The sequence below is a fragment of the Episyrphus balteatus genome, chromosome 1 (genome assembly GCF_945859705.1).
Source record: "Episyrphus balteatus chromosome 1, idEpiBalt1.1, whole genome shotgun sequence".
Lineage (NCBI taxonomy): Eukaryota > Metazoa > Arthropoda > Insecta > Diptera > Syrphidae > Episyrphus > Episyrphus balteatus.
Genome location: NC_079134.1, coordinates 148,339,273 through 148,357,341, shown reverse-complemented (window position 1 = coordinate 148,357,341; position 18,069 = coordinate 148,339,273). Strand labels below are relative to the sequence as shown.

General features: G+C 32.0%; 1 protein-coding gene across 2 annotated transcripts in view; it reads right to left on the bottom strand.

The window, feature by feature from the left end:
- The window catches only part of LOC129906784 (cyclic GMP-AMP synthase-like protein), a 33,460-nt gene that overhangs the window by 8,942 nt on the left and 6,449 nt on the right, over positions 1–18,069 (bottom strand). Inside the window, exon 5 of one of the 2 annotated variants that reach the window (XM_055982703.1) lies at positions 9,525–9,635. The exons of the other annotated variant lie outside the window; for it this stretch is intronic. Coding sequence (XP_055838678.1) covers positions 9,619–9,635 — 17 coding nt within the window. The 3' untranslated portion in view covers positions 9,525–9,618. Of the gene's footprint in view, positions 1–9,524; positions 9,636–18,069 lie in introns of those variants that run through there. 2 annotated transcript variants of the gene reach the window in all.

Genomic DNA, 18,069 nt, shown 5'->3' with positions numbered 1-18,069 from the left:
TGGATTATGAAGCTTGACATTTCCGCGACGTTGAAAATCCTGTTCCATTTTAATAGTAAACGGAAGTTGTAGTAAAAAGTGTACATCAAATTCATCAGGAGCCACAAGTTTTATGTTGTCCAAATAGCTTCCTACAAATAAAATAATTACAATTTTTGCATTTTTAACCATATCCAGTTTTACAAATATTTAAACCGTAATTCAGCAGATTTTATCTTCAAATAAAAAGCACCAAAGTTAAAATAACCAAACATATGTTTAAACTAATGTTCAATTATGCGGACTAGTTAAAAAGTTCAACCAAGTTTGTACAACTGGATCTAAAAGCCATAGTTGTTGTTAAAACGTGGTTCAGCCTTGGTTTAGGAACTAAACTGATTCCGGCTGATAAGCTGTTATTCAAATTTGGTTCAAGCATGGATTCGGCTAATTTAACATTTATATAAATCGACCTTGAAGCAGTGCTAAACCTCAGCTTTACCACCGATTTCAGAAGGTAAAAGTTGCTTAGCCACGGATTAAATATTTGTACAATTGGCTCTAAGAGATCCGAATAAGTTTCGGATTTAATTTTAAAACACACAGATTTATTTATACTTTCAGGAAACATTTTGGACTTGATTTTGATTCAACATCAATTTCTGAACTGAAATTTGGTAAAACGAATTAGGAAGTTTTTTTTTTACTACTTTCCAATAAAAATAGAAGATTTTAATTAAAATAAAAAATAGAAGATGTCTAAAACATGATAGTTATTTATTTCAGGCCCAATTTATTCACTCTCCATTATATTTAAAGTCGCCATTTAAAAAGGGAAATTTTAAAATTCGTATGCGATTTGAAAGATTTTCAGTATATAAAAATTGGACCTTAGTCACATAAGTTTTTAAACCTGCCAGTTAGCTGACCAATTTAAAGGCTTGGCAACACAGGAAGGTAATGCGGTAGCGGTATGAAACAAATTCCAAACTGACACATCAACGTTCAGATGTGGAATTTGTTTCATACAATTACCCGTACCGCCACCGCATGTACCCTCCGGTGTGACCAAGCCTTTAAGGCTAGACTACACGAAAGGGTATATTCCTTAGCGGTACGGGTACTTGTATGACAAAAATTCCAAACTGACACATCAACGTTCAGATGTAGAATTTTTTTAATGCAAATATCGTAACCGCTACCCGTACCGCTACCGCATACCCTCCGGCGTGGCCAAGCTTTCAAATGCTTTTTGTTTTGTCATAATAAGATCATTTTTTTTTCTGAGATACAAGCTGTGTTCCTTTGGCTTAAAGTATCTACTGCTAAGTACTTCTGGTTGTATTCAACTCCATTTCTTCTATAGAAAAAATGTCTTTGAATGGATTCAGAAGTACTAAAAAGTACTTTGCTTAGCCCAAAGGAACACAGCCAGTCTAAAAAAAAAGGTTTGTTTTATTTTTTTGCATTTTTTTTTACATTTATAAATGAAGGAATAATAATTATAAAACTGTTTTTTTTTTTGTTTGTTTTGTTTCAGCTTACCGAAGAGACTTGGTCCACCATAAACACTTTTGAAAACAGGATCCGTTTTTTGCATTAAGTCCATAATATAGTTTACTATTGCCTCGTAGTCTTTGGTGTACTTTTTTCGATCTTCTTTCTGAACGGATATTTCATTAGCTATTTTAGCTATGCACTCCTCGTAACTAGGCATCTAAAATGTGGAAAGAATACATTTTTTTTTGAGAATTGAATCGTCAGTTTTAAGAACGGAATAAGTCAATTTTACAAAATTGTTGGGAAAACGCAAAAAACTGAATAGCTTCTGTATTTAACTAATTTCAGATTTTTGACCCTCAGATAAAATAAAGATTATTTAGATTTGAGTAGAATGAGATAAAAATTTTATTTCTATCGGTTTCTGGTAGACTGGTATAGCGGTTTAAAAACGTTGGATTTATTCCGTTCTTAAAACTTACGTTTTGAAATTTCACCCAAAAGCCAAAGTTTTAATGATAGCAATAGATTAACTTTTGATAGAGTTTGAGCAATGAAAGAAAAAAAGTGTTACACGGGTCGTTTGAACACGACACTACTCGAAGTGTCTTGCACTCCAGATTTTTTGATGCAGAAATGTTCCTTGGGGTCTAAATAGTAAGAAAAAAGCTTTTTTTTAAAACTTTTATCGAGCTATTCGTTATTAATAAGTTATGAAAAAAGCGTACTTTTACGTACTCTCCCTCATGTTTTGGCTCATAACTCTGTTAATAATAACGGTAAACATTTAAATGATGGCTCTATTTTTAGAAGAAATATTTCTCTTTTTAACTGCGTTTCAATTTTAAATCTTCAGATATTCAAATTTAAGTCCGTTCATTTTTCTGCCCTATACGATTTCACTATTCGAAAGGTTTTTTTTTTATAGAAGTCAGAGTATACTTTTCTAATGGTTTTTTGTATGCTGAACTCGAATCCGAACTCAGGAAAATTCTATCACATCACGTTTTTCAGATATTACCATTAGAAAATCAATAATACCCTTTTTTAACAGTTTTTGAGGTTATGTCCTTTTGCGTGATAATTTGTTATAATTAAATTTGTGACGGTTTCTCAAAAAAACTAAACTTTTTCTTACAAAATCTGTTTAAATCTTTTTAATATCTCTTTTCCTCTCTGAGAAATCCTAAGTTGAATTCAACACGTTCTCTATGCAAAAAAAATCTTATGTTCGTTTGGGTTTCATTGAAAAAAACTTTTTGAGCCCATCATTTTGAAGGATATTTAATCTTCAATGAATATGACTATCTCAGCCAAAAAAAAAAAAACGTTAAAAAAGTAAAAAAAAACTCAAAAAATCGCTTTTCTTGACTTTTTCATGTTTTTTTTTCTGACTGTTTTGATATGAATTATTTTTTTTATTTTAAAAAAATATTTTTCCGATATTAAATTTGATTCTCAACAACAAGTTTTAAGATCAATTTATCAAAATTATGCGTTCTTTATGAGATATATTGAAAAAAATCAAAAATGGGGCTTTTGCACCCCTATCTTCAATTTCAACCCTCTCATTTAATAGCACTCCGTGGTTTTATAACTAGGGATAGGATTTTCATGCACTTAAAAACGGAAAATATGCGCTTAAAATATGCTCTCAAAAATATGCACTTAAAATATGCATTTAAAAACCACATAATTTTATAAAATATCAATATTTCTTTAAAATTTTAAATATACTTTACTTATACGATACTTTTATGAAATTTATATATGTACGAAACCCTTTCCGAGTTTAAAGATGTAACTTTTTGGAATTATTGAGTTTTGCTTAAGAAAAAATAAATAAATAAAATTGCCAAAAATTCAATATTAAATAATCCAATTTATCATTTGATCGTGTTGGAGTAAATTTTTTTATGAGTTTGGACCATGTTGGTTTGTCAGTTTTGCACAATACCTATTTGCTTAAGTTTCTGATTTTTTACAATTGAAGTTCAGTCACTTTTATTCAAAAATTGTCAAGCGTGTAAATTCGTTATTTTTACCAATTTTTGGATAGTATTATTATTATGCACGAAAAACATGCATTTATTTTTAAAATATGCAAATAAATGCAAAATAATCATTTATAGTATTGAAAGCCATTTTAAAGGAAATCTCCTGACATACATAATTTGTTGCCATGCTTCCAAGGCGTTCCTAAACAAATATGCATTTGCATTGAAATCCGATCTCTACTTATAACCTATTCAAGGTTTTATGGCAATTAAAGCCCGTGAACGTCTTAGTTAAGACATAATCAATAGCTTGGAATCCTTCCGTTCTTAAAACTGACGATTCAACTAGGAATATGAAATTCTTTCTCTGGTTCCAAAACAAATTGTTAATTATGATCTGGAGTTCCAGTGGAGTAAGGAAATAAGTTTCCGGTAGATATGAATTCAGTTAAATAAAACTTATATCCACAGTGAGCCTGAACAAGTTTAAGGTTGACCTAAAATGACGACAAAAACTAAAGATGAGGCTTTGTTCCTGAAGGCCTCAGCAATAATAATCCGTTTTTCCCAAAATCGGATTAGCTTCCTTTTTTGAGATACCCCCCGTAAACGTGTTTTTTTCGAGAAAAATTCATATCAACTCAAGGCTCGAGTACGATAACTTAGGCGCCGACAATTTTAAACGGTTTTTAGTAGAGGTATTCAATACAATCTTTTTTTGTTTTGGGAGGGAGGGTCTATATCCCCCCCTTTAGGCGGGAGGGGCAATTTTCTAAAAAATCAAATAAAAAATTATTAAAAAACAATGGCAACACCAACAGTTATGAATGATACCTTTTTCAAAAGCTAGAATTGTACACTTAACTATAGTTTTTAAACCAAGTTATTTTAAACAGTTGTTTTCGAAATAATCAATTTCAAATTCAACAATTGTGAAAAAGAAGTTTAAAAAAATACATTGAATACTATTTTTGTCAAGACTTTGGGTTTCATTACGGGATAAATTGATAAATTAAACTACCTCAATAAATTCCTTATCAAATACTGAAAACCACATGTTTCTATGCCTTCTAGTTTTTGAGAAAATTGAAAAATAGGAAAACTACTTTCTTTATCAGGCTCACTAATGAGCGTTCTGGTACCACACTGGTACTAAGAAATTTTATTTTTAAGATCCATTTTTAAATGGAAATAAAACAAATTCATGGAATCGAAGTAGATTAAGCACAGTACTTTTTAATTTTTGATTTTTGATATTGGCAAAGCAAAATAGCCAAGAAAATAAAAATAAGATAAAGAAAGTTATAATCTTTGAACAACAACAACATCTTGAAGGTGCTACCACCAAGTGTTTTTATGGCTAGAGTTACAGTACTGTTTCACGGATGCCAATCCGATCATCAGACTCCTTTAATTCCATTTTGTGTGTGGTGCTTGGTCTAGTAATTTTTTCATTTGATTTGAAAAACTTCTTCCGTCACACTTGAGTATTGAACCTAGACCAAGCGAGTTCAGAAGCCAGTACACTACGCACTGCGCTACCTCGCCCACGTGGTTAGCTTCACCCAATTGCTGGTTTTCTTAGTTTATCAACATGCAAATGAATAGACTTAGCATTTTTACTAGCTCCTTCAAGTATGATTATTGTTTGTTCGGCTCTTTCATGTTTTTCTCCATAGTCTTAAGCATAGCAACAATTCGTTTGCATATACGAAAGTAGGAAAGTGATTAGAAAGATGTTAGGCGCGGGCCCTGATTATTTTTCATCATATTATGTTTACAGTTTTTTCGTATGTTTCCATACTTTGCAGTGACTGCTTTTTTTGTTCCGTCAATTCCATTATAATCTTTGAACAACAACAACATCTTGAAGGTGCTACCACCAAGTGTTTTTATGGCTAGAGTTACAGTACTGTTTCACGGATGCCAATCCGATCATCAGACTCCTTTAATTCCATTTTGTGTGTGGTGCTTGGTCTAGTAATTTTTTCATTTGATTTGAAAAACTTCTTCCGTCACACTTGAGTATTGAACCTAGACCAAGCGAGTTCAGAAGCCAGTACACTACGCACTGCGCTACCTCGCCCACGTGGTTAGCTTCACCCAATTGCTGGTTTTCTTAGTTTATCAACATGCAAATGAATAGACTTAGCATTTTTACTAGCTCCTTCAAGTATGATTATTGTTTGTTCGGCTCTTTCATGTTTTTCTCCATAGTCTTAAGCATAGCAACAATTCGTTTGCATATACGAAAGTAGGAAAGTGATTAGAAAGATGTTAGGCGCGGGCCCTGATTATTTTTCATCATATTATGTTTACAGTTTTTTCGTATGTTTCCATACTTTGCAGTGACTGCTTTTTTTGTTCCGTCAATTCCATTATAATCTTTGAACAACAACAACATCTTGAAGGTGCTACCACACACAAAATGGAATTAAAGGAGTCTGATGATCGGATTGGCATCCGTGAAACAGTACTGTAACTCTAGCCATAAAAACACTTGGTGGTAGCACCTTCAAGATGTTGTTGTTGTTCAAAGATTATAATGGAATTGACGGAACAAAAAAAAAGCAGTCACTGCAAAGTATGGAAACATACGAAAAAACTGTAAAGATAAAGAAAGTAGTTTTCCTATTTTTCAATTTTCTCAAAAACTAGAAGGCATAGAAACATGTGATTTTCAGTATTTGATAAGGATATTATTGAGGTAGTTTACTTTCTCAATTTATCCCGTAATGAAACCCTAAGTCTTGACAAAAATAGTATTCAATGTATTTTTTTTAAACTTCTTTTTCACAATTTTTGACTTTGAAATCGATTATTTCGAAAACAACTGTTTAAAATACCTTGGTCTAAAAACTTTAATTAAGTGTTCAATTCTAGCTTTAAAAAAAGGTATCATTCATAACTGTAAGTGTTGCCATTGTTTTTTTAATAATTTTTTATTTGATTTTTTAGAAAACTGCCCCTCCCGCCTAAGAGGGGGGACATAGACCCTCCCTCCCAAAACCAAAAATGATTGTATTGAATACCTCTACTAAAAACCGTTTTCAATTCTCGGCACCTAAGCTATCGAGTACTCGAGCCTTGCGTTGATATGAATTTTTTTCGATAAAAACAGGTTTACGGGAGGTATCTCGAAAAAGGAAGCTAATCCGATTTTGGGAAAAACGGATTATTATTGCTGAGGCCTACAGGAACAATGCCTCATCTTTAGTTTTTGTCGTCATTTTAGGTCAACCTTAAACTTGTTCAGGCTCACTGTGTATCATATTGGAATTCCGAATGTATTCATATTTAAATATGTGTACTTTAAAGCTATTTTTAATTTATTTTAAATATTAAATTCACTTACCTTCTTTTAAAAAAAAACTTTATCAAACCAAAGCGATACAAAAAAATTATAAAAACACAACAAAAGTGTAATAAAACTTCTTGTAGTAGAAAAAAAGCTAAACAGTAAAGACAGCAGCTCTTATTGAAATTTTTGAATAAACTGAAGCTGCCGATGCTATGTTTGTCGGTCAGATTAATTTGTAGCCTGCGTTGCGTTGCATTTTCAAGAAGCTTTTAGTTAGTTGGGGATTCCCCAATTGTTTGCTAATGTTTAAGTTGCATTCACAATAACACTCCGAATGGTGTATGTGTGAAATCTGTAATGTTATATGCAGAGGCATGTTCACATTTGGTGTGTTCCTTCACGCCACAAAAGGGTAAACAAAAAATTACTCCGAGGTAATTTTAGTACTACGGACTAGGGATAGTTTGACTTGTAAAATTTTCAAATAAGGTTTTCAAGCTAACATTTCATCGGTGATTACAGATAAATAAGAAATGTATTCACAAAACCTTTTAATTATGTTCGATTCTACGATTTTTAGTAAGGTGGCCATATTTTACCTTGGTTGGCCATTTAAGGCCATCTTCTCCTAATAAAATGAAAAGTTGAAAACCGGAAAATTTATCTCGGATAAAAAAAAATAAGAAACTGATCTATTCTGGCAAATAGAATTGTATATTCCAGTATATTTGAATAATTTTTGACAGAAAATCAAAAATAATTGATTTCTGTATCTTCTAAAATTGTTTACAAAGCTTTAATAGCCTGTTTTTACTATAGAACCCAAATGAGATAGTTTCGCAAATAAGGTCAGTTCAGATTTCAAATTCAAGTTTTTTTTCTATAGAATTTGACATTCGAAAGGAGATAATTCGAGTAATTATCTCATTTGGCTCTAGTGAAAACAGGCTAGAATATGCCACCACAAGCCGTTTCATCTGTTTGTGATTTGTTATTTTAACGCTAAATGAGCTTACCTATTACAATTTTAAAAACAAAACAAAAAAACATTCATTTTTGAAGTATTTTAAAGTTATGTCATTTGCAATTTTGTAATCGATAAAATTTGAAGATTATACAGACGTTTTGTTATCAAAACGACTAACACAATACGGAAATTACGACAAATGCCGCTTAATGAATACCTGAAACATTTCAGATAACAAAAAACGTTGTCGTTGAACGCCATAAGTAATGCCAAAAAATTCTGTGTTGGTTTCGAATGGCGGTCAACGACTATCGGGTGTTTTATGTTATATCAGTGGATTTCCGTTTCCTTACTCTGAATGAATTCGTATGTAAGTACCTATATGTTATTAAATATATGTGTACGTATCTAAGTAATCGATTGGCATCATTAGTTTTTCAAAGTAGGTATTGGTACGACTTCGAACAAAATTTGTTTCGGAAGTTTTTCAATAATTTTAAGCATTTTGCCCGGTTTTAAGTCATTTTTTATGATAATAGCTGTGTTTTATTTTCCTCATGATCCGGATCAGACAAAACAAAATCCTGCTTTTGTTATAAAGCTAATAAAAACAATGATCTGATCTGGATCACGAGGAAAATAAAACACAGCTAATATTGCTAATTGATTTTAATTTTCGGGTAGAAATAAACTACTGGCTTTGTAAAAATGTATATGTTAATAATATATGTGTTGCCGTTGTATAGTAATACATTTTTTTTACATTTGAAATCGATTTGTGAGAAAATTGCTTCTACCGCCTAAACGATTCAATCTTGTCCTTCACCTCCATATAATTTTTTTCTTTAAATAATCTGAATAATCTTTTGACATAATTTAATTTTTTAAATTACAAAAAGGAAGTTTTGAAAAAAATTTTATTTTTAATTAAAAAAAAACAAAACGGCAACACTGGCAATTTTTAACTAATAGAGGTTAAAGTATTTTTCATTACCGACGTTTCAGATCAGAAACCATTAACCCTCTGTCGGCACACGAGTGCGAATTTGTCAAAACAAAAATAAAAAGTCACAAACAAGTGTCTTTATAAGGGTGAAAATACATTTTTTTTTGCAATTGTAAATACAATAATCGAATTCCTCGGAAAATTCTACATCAATTTCATACATGATTCTCTATAAAATAGTGAGACCGAAAAAAGTTCTAGTGACATGAAAAAGTATAAGCCAAATTCGCAAAAAAGAGGTGTGCCTACAGAGGGTTAAAATTTGATCTGTAATTTGCTTAAGTTACTCCACTAAAACATAATTAAACGATAACAATGCAAAAAATCTAAATTTCTTGAGTTAAAAAAAAAAATCGCTAAATTGTTAAATAAATTGCTTGAAATTGTTTATATTGTCTTTATGCTGGCAGTAAATAACGTTTGAACAGAATAAATAGCAATATTAACAAGAAAAATTACTTTAAACCGGGCAAAGTGCTTATTATTGAAAAAAAAACTTTCGAAAACAAATTTTGTTCGTACCGATAAATCGAAAAACTAATGATGCCAATCGATTTCTCAGGTCCAAAATAGGGGGAAACAGGCAACAGCGCACATGTCTCAAAATTTTTTTGACAAAACTTGCACAGTATAATTAAAGAATGTACTTACCATTTTGAGGTCTGTTAAGAAAACGAAAAATATATGTATGTACCTTTTTTTTAAATATTTTTCCTTTCTTTAGTTTTCTTTTAAATTTCAAAACTCGAAAACAAATATTTAAAAAAAAAGCTCTTTTATTATTCAAATTCAAAATAGAGATATAACACAAATATTGATATTTGAAAAGGAAGAAAAAATAAATAGTATTTCATGGCTACAAGAAATCTTAAACAACGGATTCACCTGAAAAGAGAAATTTAAATTGAATTTATTAATTAATTAAAAAAAAAAAAAAAGTTAAAAATCTTATAACAATATAAACTATGTTAGGTAATAGCCCAATAGACTAAAAAAAAAAAAGGATCCAGGAAGAGTATAATTATTCTGGTACCAAAGCCAACAAAAGTTATTAATATTTTATATTAACTTTTAATAAAAAATATTTATAGCTTATAAGTACTTTAATCATGCAAATTATAATTCATGCAAATATAAATGAGAACACTTAACACGTCTTCGTTTTATGATAGCTTTATTTCGAGTGTCTTATATTTCTTGAACATAAAAACGACTAGCATAAGTACATAATTATATAAAAAGCTTTAGAGACTTTTCGATAGTGCAATTAAAGTAAATAAATCATTCGATTGACCCGTAAGGCTAGGCGCACACATGCGATTTTAGTCGCACGATTATTCAGTCGCAAAAATGGATCACATGCATTTCAATGCCGGTAAACACACATGCTTCTAAAAAATAGCCGCGATTAAAAAATTGAAAATTGTCCCATTTTTTTGGCGACGCGACTGTCGCAAATTAAAATGGAACAAATGGACCAGCATAGTTATGCACACACTTGCGACTAAACCGAAAACGACTAAAAAGTAGCAGTCGCAAAAAGGCCAAATCATGCGCACACATGCGATTTTCAACCACTCGATTTTTTAGACGCAAGAAATGAAACACATTATTTTAAATGAGAGCGCATAGACTTGCGATTTTAAAATCGCAAAGTTAAAAAAAATGGATCCGGTTCTATTTTTCGCGATTTTTTTTTTGCTGCCATAAGGATATACTATACAGAATATAATGCACCTGCCCGCACGTGCGACACTTGGAACAATTATTTTAAGTACAATAATGGATATTACTAGAAAGTGTTGTATAGTGGCTCTTTTTTTATAAACGATAGAAAACTTCAGTGCTATAGAATGAGTATACAATGCTTTGGTGAAATAATGGTACTCGTGGGGCCTAAAATAAGATACAAACATACACATTGCAGAGAATATATTTCTAATCTGGTAAATAAGCTGTCAAACCCTTACCAAATTTTGAGACATTTATCACTTTACCACTTTTACCAGAGCTTACACCGTTTCATGAATTCACCTTATCATAAAATCCGATCGTAGATACCATTTGTATGAAATTTTCCATTACGAACGGATTTCGTGATTGTTTTCTTTGCGGTCATTTGATCATTAGATTTTAGCAGTGAGTATCTCCTGGCTCTTTTGATCTTGAGATGATGCATTTTTTTTTATCAAAAAACGGTTAACTTTTTTTCGAAAAACATAATGTTTTTTCTTGCATTAAAAAATAGTCGCGCGATTTTTTAGTCGCAAGTGTGTGCACGGTAATTTTATGTTTCGACTGCGATTTTTTAGTAGCAACGACTGAAAATCGCATGTGTGCGCCTAGCCTAAGAGAGAAATCTCAAGCACAGAATAACTGAATATTACTTAAGTCTTAATATAGAGGGTGTTTCAGCTTATTCGCATTGAAAGTAATCTCTTACAGCTCGGCCGTCCTTAATACAAAATCGACCTCGATTTAAGTAATAACATAATTTTCTTTTTTTTTTCTATTTTTTTTTTTGTAACAATAAATTTAGGACAATATTTTTATGTTTGAAATTTAAAAAGCGAAACTTAATACATATGTATAATATACACTTTAAATGACATGTTTCATATGAAAACATTAACTTAAAATTTATTTCAAAAATTAAAACATTTAAATAACTATCGATTGATAGTTTTAATAAATATCGAACTAGGATTTTCAAAGAATTTTTAAGATAGTATATATCGGAATAAAAATTAAAAATTTAATCAAACTGAAACATAGGGTTTCATGTTTTCAGGGCATGCAACGCCTTCGTAATGAACTCGTGAAATTTGTAGATTTTCTAAATCTCTAATCAAATATCGATCATTCTCTAATTTTTTAACTACTTCAAAGGGACCTCTGAACTTTGCGAGAAGTTTTTTGTTTATTCCTGGAGTAGTTACCACGTTCTTAACCATCACAAAATCACCAACATTGTAAGAATGTGGTCTTTTATGATGCTTGTCGAAATAAATTTTATTGGATTCTTGACTTTGAATAATATTTTTACTTGCCTGTTGCCTATATGATTGTAAGTCTCTTGGTTCATTGTCCAAAATTTCTTGATCCAAATATTCTTTTATGTTATCGCTAACGATTCCCTTTTACCCAACACCGAACAGTAGAACGCTTGGACTAAAACCAGTGCTTTTACTGATTGTATTATTGAGGGCGAATTCAACCTTGGCAAGATACTTTGTCCACTCGCCTGGATCGACCTCGCTTTCCTTGGATAGCATTGGAGTAAGGCATCTGTTTATGCGTTCCACCTGCCCATTCGATTGGGGTGAATTCGTAGCTACCTTAATGTGTTGAACGCAGTTTTCTTGACAAAAAGAGGAAAACTCCTCCGAAGTAAAACAACTACCTCTATCCGATATTAAACGATTTGGTCTACTGTAAGTGGCAAAGTAATTTTCTAAGCACTGTACTACCTCTTTCGCACTTGTACTCTTGACCGCGTAAAGCTTTGTGAATTTTGAAAAACCGTCCACAACAAGCAAAATATGTTTTTTTAAATTTCTTGTAGAAGATGGTAATGGACCAAAATGGTCAATGTGAATAGTGTCAAATGGCTTTTCACCTTTGGGGATATTATGCAAAGTTGCTTCCTTTTTTCCGTATGATGGGGAAAAGTGTAAACATTTCAGGCAATCTTTTATATATTCTTTAATTTTAGTTTTCATATCGGGAAACCAATACGTCGCCCTTAGAACATTATAGCATTTTTCAACGCCAACATGACACAATGCTTCGTGATGGGTTCGTATAACCCTTTCCTGCATTCCAGATGGAACGTAAAAGTAAACTTTTTTATCAATTTTGCGATAAACTAATCCGTTTAATAATTCATAAGCAGAACTTTCTTTCTTTTCCAATATTTCCACAATTTTCCTAATTTCGGGATCTTTTTGTTGGGCAGCCGCGAGAACATGTTCAAACGAATCTGTTTCGACAATCAAAACATTGTGGCAGCGACTTAAGGCATCAACATGTCTCATTCGTTGGCCGTCCCTATGCTCGATTGTATAATCGAATTCCTGAAGTTCTAGAGCCCATCTAGAAATACGTGGATTTAACAATTTTTTATTTAAGGTCAAGGTTAAACTTCTACAATCGGTGATAATTTTAAAGCTAATGCCAATTAGGTATATTTTAAACCTTCTAAGCGCGGACACAATAGCCAATGTCTCTAATTCATAAGAGTGATATTTCGCTTCTTGTGGTGACGTTCGTTTCGAATAAAAGAAAATAGGATGGAAATGTTTGTCATTTTGCCGCTGCATCAATACTGCACCAAACCCCAAGCTACTTGCATCACAGTGCAATTCAGTTGTAGCATTAGGATTAAAGATGCTAAGAATCGGAGCGCTAAATAATTTTTCCTTCAACGACTCAAAAGTTTTTAATTCTTGATCTCCAAACTGAAACTTAGAATCTTTTTTGAGCAGGTCATAAAGTGGTTTCGCTTCGATTGAAAAATTTTTAATAAATTTTCGAAAATAAGACGCTAGACCCAAGAATGAATGGAGATTCTTAACGTTTGTCGGAATTGGAAATTCGGCTACTGCTTTTAACCCATTTTTATTCGGTCCTATGCCATCACAAGATATTTCATACCCCAAGTATGTTATTTTTTCAAACATGAAAAGGCACTTATCAAATCGTAATTTTAAATTGTTTTTCTTGACTAAATTCATTACTTCTTTTAATATACTGAAATGTTCTTCTTTAGATTCGGTGGCTATTAGCAAGTCGTCGATGTAAACAAGTAATTTACCTGCTTTAATAACATCTTTAAAAATTGAATTCACATATCGTTGGAAAACAGATGGGGCATTTTTGAGCCCAAAGGGCATGCGTAAGTATTCAAACTGCCCTAAAGGTGTTATGAAAGAGGTGAACTTCACTGAATCATCAGCCATCTTGACGTGATGAAATCCACTTTTTAAGTCTAGCAATGTAAAATACTTTTTACCCCGTAGTCTGTCCAAGTGATCTTCGATCAAAGGGATGGGAAAATTGTCTTTGACTGTCAATTTGTTCAATTGACGATAGTCTATGCACAGACGTAGCTCTCCGGATTTTTTCTTTGTTAATACGATCGGTGAGGCATAAGGAGAATCGCTCTCTCGAATTATATTTTGCTTCAATAAATCTTCAAGAATATTTTGGAGTTCAATTTTGTGTGCGTAAGGCAATCGTCGAGGCACGCAATTAAAAATACTATTCTGGTTGGTTAAAACAATTTTCATTTCAAAATTATTACTAAACTCACAATTTGTAGGAATATTTTGCTCAACTAAACTTCTCACAATTTTCTGATCTTTGAGTTCTAAATGATCATTAATTTTTAAACAAGTTAACTCATCATTATCTCCCGACACATCGATATTTAAAATTTCTTTGAAAAATCCCTTACAAAAGTCGTCTCCAATTTCGTTATTTTCGTTAGAATTTTCTTTTGAATTTTGACATAAATTTTCACATAAATTTTCACATAAATTTTCACATAAATTTCCCTTAGAATTCTCGTCAAAATCATTATTTTTCAAATCTTTTACGTTAAGGTATTTGTTTGCTTGCAAATCGACATTATCATCTTGTAAAACAAACCTAATATTAGTTTTTTGTAAAAAATCTCTACCTAGTACAATTGCATTTCGCATAGTCTCATTCTTAACAACCAAAAGACATAACTTAACATAATTATTTTTCACATTGACATAACATGATACACTTCCTAATATAATAAGTCTTGAATTATTGATACCTGCGTAATTGTGATACTCCGGTGTGACCATCGCCATCAGAAAAGGTGGAATATAGCGCTGCTGCACAAAGCTGATTGGACTCCCGGTGTCGATGAGTGTCATGGCGTATATCGTCATTTGCACAGGAACAGGATCATCTTTTTGAAAACTATACTCGAGGACATCTTGGAAGTTTTCCATAAAGGAGCACGAAATAGCCTGTTTCTGTGCTTGCGTTGCAGGTTCTTGAACTACCAGAACGGCGGATGATGGTTGTGGACAATCTTTGATTGCATGTCCCAATTTTCCACAGCGAAAACATGAACCCCTTTCCCTTCGAGGTTTTGGGCAATTGGTGGAAATATGCCCTGTTTCATTGCAGTTAAAGCATTTTGGAATGCTTTGCGGATTTGGAACGTGTCTGGATTGCATGGTAGGTTTTTTAACTGCTTGCGTAGATGTCGGAGGATCAATTAGCTTCATATTTTCGTATTTTCTTAATAAAATCTTAAGATCGACGATGTTGTTGGCAGTTAAGAGAATTTGTTTGTTAAGGAATGAATCGGGAATTCCCTTAATAATGTAACTTATTACCTCTGGCTCTTCGATCTCGGCCTGTGATGCGATCTCTTGCATGGCTAACAAGTATTGTAAAAACGTTTCGTCTTTGTGCTTTTTACGCGTTCGCAAAATGTTGTGGATGTCTGAAGCAGTAGCATTATTGTGAAATTCAGATAGTAAGGCATCTTTTAATTCGCTCCAACAACGGCATGAAGTCGATCGCAAAACCAATTTCGCCGTTCCCTTCAATAATCGTCTGGCACAAATAAAACTTTCCACTTCTTAACGGGATAATTGTCGTCCCCTGAGAACGTTGGTGTCGTGTCCTCAACATCACGGAATGTATACATTGGCGATCGCACATCACTTTTTGAACTGCCTAGTTCGGCCAATCTCTTCTCTAAAGAAGCAATCTCCTCTTTCTTTCTGACAATTTCACGTAAGTTTTCTAATCTCTGTGAAAGAGCTCTCTCATCTTCTAAATGGTCAGAAGCATCACCATCGTTTCCAACGTCATCTTCGTCATCTTCCTCATCGATATCAACATTAGAGAACAGCTCCTCCAATCCATTATCATCGAGGAGAGCTATTCCTTCTTCTAAACGTAGCTTCAATGCGGGTTTTAGTCCCAACGTGGATAAATTTAGCTCTTCAAGCTTAGCTTTAAGCTCTGGGACTGTCGCACTTTCGACAAATCTTCCCGCACTTGTTCTCGCATTCATAATTAATTTAATTTACTTTACTCAAAACTTTGGAATTAAATTAAATAATCTTTTTTCATAAACTTTTAATAAAATGTCTAAACATGCACAATAAAATCAAGTGGGCTTTTTTTCTCACTTCTGATTAGCTATAAGTACTTTAATCATGCAAATTATAATTCATGCAAATATAAATGAGAACACTTAACACGTCTTCGTTTTATGATAGCTTTATTTCGAGTGTCTTATATTTCTTGAACATAAAAACGACTAGCATAAGTACATAATTATATAAAAAGCTTTGGAGACTTTTCGATAGTGCAATTAAAGTAAATAAATCATTCGATTGACCCGTAAGAGAGAAATCTCAAGCACAGAATAACTGAATATTACTTAAGTCTTAATATAGAGGGTGTTTCAGCTTATTCGCATTGAAAGTAATCTCTTACAAGCTTGTTCTTATACGGATAAAGAAAAAAGCTGATCAGCAGAGTTGTCGAGAATTTCAAGGTCAATTTCATCAGTTTTCCGACTTTTTTTTATTTGAATATTTTTTTTTTACTTTTCTGACATGTAACTTTTTTAATATTCAGAATATCGATAAAGTGTTTTTAACATAAAAGACGAGAAATTTAACTGTCTACGTTTATTGTATTACCAACTTTTACCTAGGACGAATAAAAGTCGAGATATTTTAGTACAGGAAAGATAGACTTTTTCGTGGAACGAAATATAGGACGGCTGAATTTTTCAAATCTGAAAGAGGGGTATTAGAAAAGCTTAAGTCCTGGTTTTCGGGACGCCACCCCCCTGGCGAAATCCGCCATTTTGGAAAACGCGAATCGCTCTATATCTTCAAAACTATTTGTCCTAGAGAAATGGTTATTAGACCAAAGTTCTTGGAAATTTAATTATCTTTTTCTTTGTAATACATTATTATTCTGAGCGGGCAATAGTTTTGAGGTTATGTTGTTTTAATTTATTTTTTTTCGGTTTTTTTAAGATTTAAACATTCCCGGTAATAGTAACATAATTTTTTAAACAGTTAAAGTTATAGACCATCAAATTTCCAATAATTTGATATATTTTTGAATGTCATGCGATGTATGAGTCGAAAGTTATTGATCATAAAACTATAGTCTAAGTACAGGAAAGTTAGTAAAAAAACAGGCATTTTGTGGAACGAAATATAGGGAGGCTGATTTTTTCAAATCTGAAAGAAGGGTATTAGAAAAGCTTAAGTTCTGGTTCTCGGGACGCCAACCACCAGACGAAATCCACCATTTTGAAAACTTGAATTGGTCTATATCTGCTATACTATTGACTTGACCGAATAAGTTACTCAACCAAAGTTGCAGGCAATATAAATATCTTTTCTTGTACATGCACTGTTTTTCAGCGAGGACAACACTTTTGAGGTTATGTTGTTTTATTTTTTATTTTTTCGGTTTTTAATTTTTCTCAGTCTCTATGATGGAAACATAATGTTTAGCATCATAAAAGTTGGATTTTGACTTAAAGCAAAATATGTGTACCACAATATTCTAAGTTTACCGTTACCCACCTTAATAACTCCCTCTCATATCATTTGTTTCTTGTTTTTACGTTACATAAAAGATTGAGCCTTTTTTTCATATCTTATGCAAAAACATATTAGTATATTTTTTGAAAATATTGAAAGGAATTGCTCTTAAAATTCCGTATCTTTGGTTTAAAAATATAATCTTCAAAATTATACCAAATTAATATAAATTTGATGTTCTACAACTTTATTCATGCTAAAAAATTATGTTTCTATCATAGATGCTGAGAAAAATTAAAAAAACCGAAAAAATAAAACAACATAACCTCAAAAGTGTTGTCCTCGTTGAAAAACAGTGAATGCACAAGAAAAGATATTTATATTACCTACAACTTTGGTTAAGTAACTTATTCGGCCAAACCAATAGTTTAGTAGATATAGACCAATTCGCGTTTTTCAAAATGGCGAATTTCACCATGGGATTGGCGTCCCGAGAACCAGGACTTAAGCTTTTTTCTAACTTTTATTTCAGATTTTTAAAAATAAGCCTCCCTATATTTCGTTTCACAAAATTTCGTTTTTTATTTACTAACTTTCCTGTACTTAGACTATAGTTTTATGATCAATAACTTTCGACTCATACATCGCATGACTTTCAAAAATATACCAAATTATTGGAAATTTGATGGTCTATAACTTTAACTGTTTAAAAAATTATGTTACTATTACCGGGAATGTTTAAATCT